The sequence below is a fragment of the Populus euphratica genome, unplaced genomic scaffold (assembly GCF_000495115.2).
Source record: "Populus euphratica unplaced genomic scaffold, PopEup_1.0 scaffold312.1, whole genome shotgun sequence".
Lineage (NCBI taxonomy): Eukaryota > Viridiplantae > Streptophyta > Magnoliopsida > Malpighiales > Salicaceae > Populus > Populus euphratica.
Window position 1 is genome coordinate 258,358 of NW_011500071.1, and position 9,821 is coordinate 268,178.

At 33.7% G+C, this 9,821-nt stretch overlaps 2 protein-coding genes across 2 annotated transcripts; one reads left to right on the forward strand and one right to left on the reverse strand.

Moving 5' to 3' along the window:
• Window positions 1–420: 420 nt before the first annotated feature.
• Window positions 421–1,383, reverse strand: LOC105108484 (putative ubiquitin-conjugating enzyme E2 38). Its single transcript, XM_011002806.1, has one exon. It carries the CDS (start codon window positions 1,381–1,383, stop codon window positions 421–423), a length of 963 nt encoding a protein of 320 aa, XP_011001108.1.
• Window positions 1,384–2,211: 828 nt separating this feature from the next.
• Window positions 2,212–4,866, forward strand: LOC105108468 (zinc finger protein 37-like). Its single transcript, XM_011002791.1, has 6 exons — window positions 2,212–2,531; window positions 2,884–3,018; window positions 3,463–3,751; window positions 3,886–4,124; window positions 4,255–4,398; window positions 4,514–4,866. The coding sequence occupies exons 1-6, from the start codon at window positions 2,391–2,393 to the stop codon at window positions 4,676–4,678; spliced, it is 1,113 nt and encodes a 370-aa protein (XP_011001093.1). The 5' UTR covers window positions 2,212–2,390; the 3' UTR covers window positions 4,679–4,866.
• The last annotated feature ends 4,955 nt before the right edge of the window (window positions 4,867–9,821 follow it).

The following is a 9,821-nucleotide window of genomic DNA, read 5'->3' on the forward strand; positions in this document are numbered from 1 at the left end:
TCGAGGGAGGGAGAGCGGGATGAGTGCCAACTACTAATGCTAATGGAAGCTCCTTTATTGCTCCTGCAACTCTCGAACTATAGGAAGGAAAGCACCCACCCGGAGAACCGAAAATTATACATGTAATGAATGTTTGATTTTGGGTTATTTAACCAAGATTTCAATAGCCTCGACATAAAGCAATATAACCAGAAGTAGGGTTTCATGAAGTGATGAAGATAAACTAGTGATTAAAATAATTTTAAAATAAAAATAATATTCCCAAATCCAAGTAGTAGCCAATGGTCTATATGTGTAGTCTCTCTCTGCCAATCTAATAAATGGTAAAACTTTCGAGGAAGAAAAATCCTTAAGAAAACTCTAGTTTTGGATTTCCTAAATGTAAACTTGAGATGCTAAATGAAATTTGAGACATGTTCTTCATTCGGAATATTCTTCCATGGAAAATCCCCCGTCTTCAATCTCTCTGTTCAATTGCTCAACTTCTGCTTTGCTACAATGATGCTGGCAATAAGCTCCATTGCTTTCAAAAGCTTTCACAAGCTTGAAGAACAACTGCTTCATACCATTATCGCCTTTATGTTTCAGCATTTGATCTTTATAAATCAAGAGAATCCGGTGAGCTCTCTTTCGAAAATGCCCCAGCACAAAATAACGGTAATCACCTGGAGAAAACCTGAGCATGACAAGCATGGCCTCACAGGATGACATGAATACCTCATTGTTATATTTTGAGGATCTCTCTTTAGAAGAGCACACAAAACTAATAGACTCGTTCAGATAAGGCTTATCATTCAGAATCAAACGTTGGATGGAGAGAAGAACCCTTGATACATCAGATTGTTCCGGGTTCCATGATTGTTGTTTTCCTCCGAACCGAAACTTATACCATTGATTAAGATTCAAGAGGTTGAGAGAAACACTTCCATCTTGATGCAAACTAGGGCTTAAATCAAAGTCAGGAGCATGGTAAAAGATTTCAGGAGGCTTAGCTGGGTACTCAGGAGGGAAGAATATGTCAAAAAAGAACAATCCATAACAGTATGGAGTTCCTTCTAAACCAGCAATGCAAACCCTCATGAGATCAATTCTCGACTCGTAAGTTGTAACAAAAATCGAACTATGATCTGAAAAAACAGCCGCCAATGTTTCCCAGTCCTTTTTTATCTTTTTAGAAAAGCTGCTCCTGGGATTTGCATGCTCGCCAAATCTGGTGGCTGAAAGGATCCAGCTACAAAGTCTTTGTTTGTGCCTAAACTGATGGTCATGAGGAGGATATTGAAGCACCCTGAAGCTTTTGAATCTCTTGAAACTCCTGTCTACATCATCTTCTATCTCCTCAATTCCTTCAACATATGTTTCTTCATATTCTGTAGCATCCATGATAATTAGATCGAAGCAGCAGTAAATTAACACAGGCTTTTGGTGGGAATTAATTATAATTTGAGGGTTCCTTTATTTTTATTAACCGGAGGAGATCTAAAAGAAGCCTTCAGCGTTGTAGTGTTTGATGAAGAGTAAACAACTTCTAGTGATTGTATTCATCTTCGAATTAACTTCTACTATTAGATTTTATTGAGGAATCTGGCGTGATACAGGGTTTCGTCTTCTTTTTTTTTTAAAGTTTTTTTATTTAAAAATATATTAAAATAATATGTTTTATTTTTTTAACTTGTTTTTCATATCAATATATTAAAATTATATGTTTTATTTTTTTAACTTGTTTTTCATATTAATACATTAAAATTATATAAAAATACTAAAAAATAATTTTTAAAAAAATAATTTTAAAATATAAAAACTAACATGCGATTAATTTTAATCAACATAAAAAAATAAATCCAAATAAATGTCATTTTTTTTTAACATGTTTTGAAAACTCTTTAATTTTTTAACTTTAAATTATGTAAAAAAAAATTTAAATCATTTTAATTTACTAATTAAAAAATAAAAAAATTAATATTTTAATATATTTTTAAATAAAAAATATTTTAAAAAAATAATCTCTATAATATTTTCAAATAAATTTATAAATTGTTTTTATTTCATCATATAAGTATGTTTTTAAAAAAAATTATTTAAAAATTTATTAAAATAATATTTTTTTATATAGTGGGCTCTAGTGTCTGTGAATCAGGCCCACCTTCATTTATAGCCTTCTGGTTTGTTTTGGGCTTTAGATTTTCTTTAACCCAAAAACATGCGCAAAATGTAATTATAATACCCTGTTCGAAAGAAAAAGATAAAAAAGCAAGAAAGAGAAAGTCCAGGGCTCGTCGCAGCCACTAGGGTTCCTATCGGTGTAGCTGTAAGGATTTCCATTGGCTCCTCTTTCTGCAATCTCTTACGAAAACTAAAAAAAAAAACCAAAACCCTTTTGAGAGAGAGAGATGGCGATGATGGAGGAAGAACAAGAGGAGAAAGAAAGGCCAGTTATATTCAGAGATATAAGGCGGTATTATTGTGATTATTGCGGTATTTGCAGATCTAAGAAGTCTCTTATAACTTCTCACGTCCTCACTCATCACAAGGTTCGTCTTATAACATGACTTTCTGTTTCTTTCGTTATATGTTTGTGTTGGTTTAGTTAGTATTGTTGTTTATATTTTAATCTTTAATCGAATTAGGACCAAGATTGTGTCTGTGGTCAGTTTTATTACTGGTTAATTGTTCAGATTTTATTAATCATTATTCTGGGACTTTGTTCTTTTTTTATGATCCCGTGGTTCTTTTTCTTATATTTTATTTGGTATTAATTTACATGATCTTAAAGTTGCTTTGGAACCTAATTCTTTTGTGGGCTATTTAAGAACATGGCTACTTTGAAATTGCAGATTGGTTAAGTTGAATCGCAGCCTTACGATTGTTTTTTCTGTTGCTTAGGAGGAGATGGACGAGGAAAGTGTTGATGGGGATGAGGGAAAGGAGGGAGTCAAATCCAACACATGTGAGAAATGCGGTGCTAGTTTTAAAAAGCCTGCGTATTTGATTCAACACATGCAAAGTCATTCTCTTGAGGTATTTGACCATGATTTTTACCTTTATAGGTTGCTTGCACTCATGGTTTTGCTTTCAATTTGATTTATTTGTTCAAATGATTTTCTTTTTTTGATGCTGCTCAAAGTGGGTCATTTTGTAGCATTTGCACGAATTGAATAGTAAGTATTTTGCAGGAGTGCCATTTTAATATAGAAAAACATCTGAAAGTTAATGCGTGAGCATTGGATCCCACTCAGAGAACTCCAAAATGCGAGAGGCTTCAAGTTTGGACTTGAATGGACTAGTATCAGGCTGGGAGACCTCCTGAGAAGCTCCATCAAGCGAGCCTCAATCACGTGCCTGTTGAGTTTGAGGTTTGAAGGCTTTTGTTTGTGTCTATTGAGACTAGTTTTGGTGATCTAAGAAATTATTGCTTCTAATGTTTTTATTTCTTTTTTTGTTTTTCTGATTCTGATTCTGCAGAGGCCATTTAAGTGCTTGTTTGATGATTGCCATGCCAGCTATAGAAGGAAAGATCACTTAACTCGCCACCTTCTCCAGCATGAAGGGAAACTTTTCAGGTGTCAAATTGAGAATTGCAATCGTGAATTTGTTTACCCAAGCAACTTGAAAAGGCATATTAGAGAACTTCATGATGAGAGTTCTCCCTCCAGTAGTTTTGGAGGTGAGAAGCAGTATGCTTGCCAGGAGCCGGGATGTGGGAAGGCATTCAGATATCCATCAAAGCTGCGAAAGCACGAGGATTCTCATGGTAAGTTGCTTTATTTTCACTGATACACTAATATCACAGTTGATGTTTCTTGAAATGTGGAAGAGTTATTCAGGATTGGGAATTTCATCAATTTATCCTACATTCAATTTCTGATTATTATCTCTCTAATGCAGTGAGCCTGGACCACGTGGAGGCAATGTGTTTAGAACCAGGCTGTATGAAACATTTTTCAAATAAGGAATGCCTGAAGGCCCACATTCAGTCCAGCCACCAATACATTAACTGTGATATCTGTGGCACAAAACAGCTGAAAAAGAACATCAAGAGGCATCTCCGCACCCATGAACCAGCCAGTGATTCAATAGAGAGAATCAAATGCCATTTCAAGGGTTGTCAGCACACATTCTCTACTGTAAGATGTCACTAATGTTATATGATCCACTTTTCTATTTTTTATAGTATTTAATTCTGATTAGTGAGCCATTATCTGCTTACCTGGAATCTTTTTTTTTTTTAATTTGGTTTTTCCTATTTGTGTGCAGAAAACAAATCTTAATCAGCATGTGAAGGCAGTGCACCTTGAACACAGGCCTTTTTTGTGTGGATTTCCAGGTTGTGACATGAGATTCGCGTACAAACATGTGAGAGATAACCATGAAAAGTCTGGTTTGCATGTCTATACTCCTGTAAGTTCTATGTGCAGGTCTTTCAAACACATTTTGCTCATAAACGTGGAAATCTGTATTGCTAACATGTCTAGAAAATGAATTGGCATTCTGAATTGGATTACTTTTGGATCAGGGTGATTTTGTGGAGTCTGATCGGCAGTTCAGATCTAAGCCAAGAGGTGGGAGGAAGAGGAAATTCCCAACTGTTGAGATGTTGATACGCAAGAGAGTAACTCCACCAACTAAATTGGATGAGTGCCACCCATTGTTGCATGAAATTGAGAGAGAGGACCAGTAATGACTGCCCTACCGACCTGGATGTACTTGCATTCCCTGTTCATATGGAAGTTGTAATGTCTTAGGCATATTATGTTGTTATCATCTTTAGGATATTGGAGGCATCAATAGCATGGAAGGCGTTATGAATGGTAATATTGTGTGGTAATAAATATGTCAATTGCAGCTCTTTGGCCTCGGTTCTTCCTTTTCGAAAGGCGTCTATATTATCTTTCTAAGTTGAGATCGTGATTCTGTATAGTTTCAGAACCCGTTTGGAATTGAGTCTTGCCTCTTTTTTTTTTTTAGTGTTTTGTTATTATTATTTTGATTTGCTGAAATGAAAAATAAATTTTAAAAAATAAAAAGATTTTATTGTGAGGCAAATTGATTTGTTTGATGCGGCCCCTTTTTTACAATTTAATACATAAAAGGTTATATCCTCTTACCGTCCATCCCAAGCAGCAAGAAGTGATTCTGATTAACTTCTAGTGAAAAACATGGAAAAATAAATCACATCTTCTTTTTAATTTAGGGCTCGATAAGCATAAGCCTTTTCTAGCAGTCCTTGCAGAACACCTGCTACCGTGGCCTGAAACGCGCCTTCACAGCTCATTACAGGAAGCTTGTTACTTGGCTTGAAATGCACCTTCATCGAGGAACGTGCTGCTTTATAAAAGACCCGTAAAGGAGCCCAGACAACGTGCTACTTTATAAACGACCAGGGTAAAGGAGCCCAAACAGTAAGATTGCTTCTAGCACTATTTATGGCTTTAAAGTATCTTTCTTTGTATATGATACCGTCCATTTTATGTCCGAAACTACAGAACAAAAGAAGCGGATACGATCAGAGTCAAGTAAGAGGGTTTCTTTCCCTTCATGTGCAGCTTCTTTTCTAAAACATTTGACATCTGTCTTATTTGTCACCTCTTTTACCCTTTGAACAGCAACCGGAAATAGGCATTCAAGCAGGTCAGCTGGTCAACTCACTTCTTTGTCTGGTATGGCCATGGGAGTATTGAAATTTTTTAATTTATGGGTGCATTGAGTTGCCCTCAGGGGCATCAAAGCTGGACAGAGTTGCAGTGTATGTTTGTTTGTAAGGGGAGTTTTCTTTGTAACTTTACATGTTTGTTTGTAAATAAGCTAGAAGGGCTTAACGGTATAGCATGCAAGATTTGTGTATAGCATAAATATATAAATTTGTATATTTTTGTTGTTGTTGAAGTTAATAAAATTGTAAATTTTTTCTATATATTGTGTTAATTTTCTACCTCTTGACTTGTGTGGTTTTGCTTGCCTACAACTTGTGAGAGTGGGAAGAACTTATTGGATGTGGGAGACACTAAGTCATAAGCAAACACAAGTATAAAGAGTGAGAAAAGATCAAGTCCCGTCATATATAGCTGAAAAATCTTGATTAAAAATTGACCTTGTGACACAGAGTGTCTTTCAGTTGTTAAACCCTATGACAACATCTATTACAACACAGTTTAACATTTTAGCAACATTTATGACATTAACTCAAAGGTTAAGTTGTACTCACTCTATTGTCATTTATCATAGCAACATACACTAGTTGCTGATAAAAGTTAAAATATATGCAAGTAAAGAATGAATTTTTTATAATTGTCTTAAAAGATGTCATCGAAAGCATGTTTGTTATAGCAGCCCTTTGAAATGCATTACAAGGCAATTATATTAGAGGGAAATAAGTTGACCATGTAAAGAGTTGAAAAAACTTACATGGCCTAGAAGGAGCAAAGATTGTTGAGAATAATAATTTGAGTACTTTTTTTAAAAAAAAAATCCTTAGCCAAATTTCTTGGAAAATAGCATAAGATATAAATTTGTTCTGAGAATAATATAATTTAAGCAAAGACATGAATGGTAATTGCATCTTTAACTTAAGAAAATGAATAACAATCATGTCTTTAAATTGGAAAGATTAATATTATTCATGTATTTAATCAAACTTTAAAATTATTCCAAACCCAAACTCTAAACTATCTTAACCCTGAATTAACCCAAAACTCAAACCCTAATCACAAATTAACCCCAAATCCTAAACTACCATAACCATAAATTAATCTTAAATACAAATTTCAAAACCCAAACTCTTAAATCTATACCCCAAACCCATAATCTTTAACTTTAAAACCTCAAATTATTAAATCCAAACCTAAAATTAAAATTCATAATCCCTAACCCTAAATACAAACATATAATATCTTAACACTACTAACACTAAATTGAAACTCTAAAAACATAAATAATCCTAAAAACACAAAGAATTAAAAAATAGGTGGGATATTGTTAGATTTAAAAAAGCACAAAAGATAACATTAAAATTTCTTTACATTGATGTAATATGTTAGATTTTTTTTATTATAACATTAATAGTTCTTTGCAATAATTTAACATAAATGTCAGCACATTCATTAACTTGTAAATATGTACTTTTTAATTATAAACAACCTTGTCGATGATCACATGTTTATATGTACTTTTTAATTATAAACAACCTTGATCACATGTTCACTTGTAAATTTATGATTTTAAATTCTATTTACTTGTCCATAATAAACATGAATGTTCATAAATATAGAAAACAACATTAAAATATCAACATTACAAGTAAAATATGATTATTTACAAGTTTAATAAAATGCACAAATAAAAAAACACAAAATACATAACTGAAAAAATAACACAAACATAATTATACTCTTTGTATGCATCTCAGTCTATATATGTCTATGATGACATGAATGGTATGGCTTCCTAATATCCAAATCATCTTATCCTCCGACACAACATTTAGATGTAATGCCTCTTTAAACATCTGAAGTGTTGTGCGATATGAGTCAAACCAATGAAATACAAATAGCGAGTAAGTGCATTATCTTTAATTTTATGAAGATTAGCAAGGGTCTTTTGATTATCCTATTTTATTTTGTCAGTCTAATTTTCAACAAATACAATTATTAATCCATAAATAAAACACAATTAGCATCATATATTAACTTAAAAATGTTAATATTACTTGCAACATTTTGAATATGTTATGCATGTGGCTCATATTCCATGTTATTGCATCGAGGAATCAGGTTAGTGTGGTAATATATCACGTTATATAACAATATCACTCTATCTATTCATCATTTACAATAATATGTTACACCTCCACAAAGATCTCATATTTATATGCATCATACTGTGCTATATAATGGAGATAATGGGTTATTTAATTATAATCAATGTCGCTACACGGCGTCGGGCGACGGCTCTACTCCTTTTTTTGTTTGTTTTTTAAAAAAAAACAAAAGGAATTTAATTTTTATTTGATTGGGGGACATAACGATTTTATTTGGAGTCGCCATCTAGTAATTTGAGGGAACTAGAAATCCAAAATTAGACACTGGTCCCAGAGATTCGGATACTGGGTTAGTTATGATTAAGGGAAGGTAGACACCACCCTTAAAACATCATTTCGGAGAAAGGTTACCTTTACTTGTGTGCTTTTCTTATTTTGATTCAAATGCTATTATATTTTGAGCTTATTTGTAAATTTTTAACATATTTAACGTCGGTCCCTAAAAATAGGAGACGCGTTAAAAATGACATCAGTCCCTAAAATTAGGAGGCTCTGTCTAAAATATCGACGTTTATCCCTAAAAAGGAGAGTTACGTCTGATTTACCAAAATAAATAATAATGAACATAATCCATATTTAGTATTTAAATTTTTGACATCGGTCCTTTTCTATAAATAAAAGAGACGTGTCGACAAAATTTATTTTATAAAATAAAAATTATTTTGATATCATTCACAAATAGCTATATCAATTCTTGAAAATTGGGTTTTTGACCCATGAACAGTGATATGATAAAATGGGTGTTAAACCCGCGTTGTTATTTATTTTGGTTTTTCTTTTGTTTTTTTTTTCACATGCAAAAATTTACAAGTATTTATATATAAAAATATCAAAAAATACCATAAAATATCATAAAAAAATTACCTGAGTACCCCTGTATAGGCAAAAGACTGAAATACCCTCGGATTTATCGAAAATTTACGAAAATGCCACTGGACCCGCTGTTACTATTCACGCGCGGTTACTGTTCACGCGCGAAATTGTCCGGCGAGTTTCCGGCAAAAGATAGTCGATTCTGGTAGATATCAGGACGAGGATTCTGATGGTGGTGGTCTCGTTGGCCGTTGATGGCTGAGGAGGGAGAATCGACGACTTGAAGGTCGATTGGTCGATGTTGGTCGCGGCCTTTTTCCGGAAAAATTAGCCGGTGAAAAAGTGTGAAACAGCCGGGGTTTTGCTCAGGGGGAGGCGATGCACGTTTCTGTGGTGGTTGCACGGCTTTAGACGGCCGGATATGGGAGATCCGCGGAGAGAGAGAGAATCGCCGGCGAGAGGAGAGAGAAGCTCTGGGTTGTGATCCGGTGTGGACGCGTGTATAGTGCACTCCTGCGTCTGAAGGCTGTGAACCGATGGATCTCGGATGAACAGATCCTGCGGCTGTGATTTGTTTGATCTCCAAGTTGATCGGACGGTCAGGATTGAATGGTCTGCGATCTGGTGTGGCGCGGTGTACCGAGTGATCGGTATACCTGCTGACGTGGCGCAACCAGATCGAAGGGAAGATTATTTGAACGGCGGAGATTGATTTGGGTTTTAATCTGGTGTGGTAAAGCCTATTATATCCTAATAAATCAAAGGCTCAGATCTAAACACTATTAGATCTAACGGTTGGGATATTTTTAGTATTTTTTAATTTATTAAAAAAAGTTTAATATAAGAAAAATGAATAGTACTTAAATAGTAACCCCAAATAGTAATACGTGAATCTGAGAATTGAGAATGCAGAATCAATTTTTTAATCTTTTCTCCCCCTGCTGTCTTGAATTGATTGGCTATTTATAGCTAATCAATTCACACAACAATTCACGGATGAATTGTTAGCAATTCACGGATTGTTAAAATTTTCAAACTTCCACCGATTACTATTTGTCTTATTATATATAATAATATTAAATAATAATATAATAATACTAAATAATAATAATAATATTTATTTATAGGGGTAAAAATTAAAAATTCAAATCAGTATTATAAAAAGTTTTTCATCCGCTAAAAATTAATTTTAAAT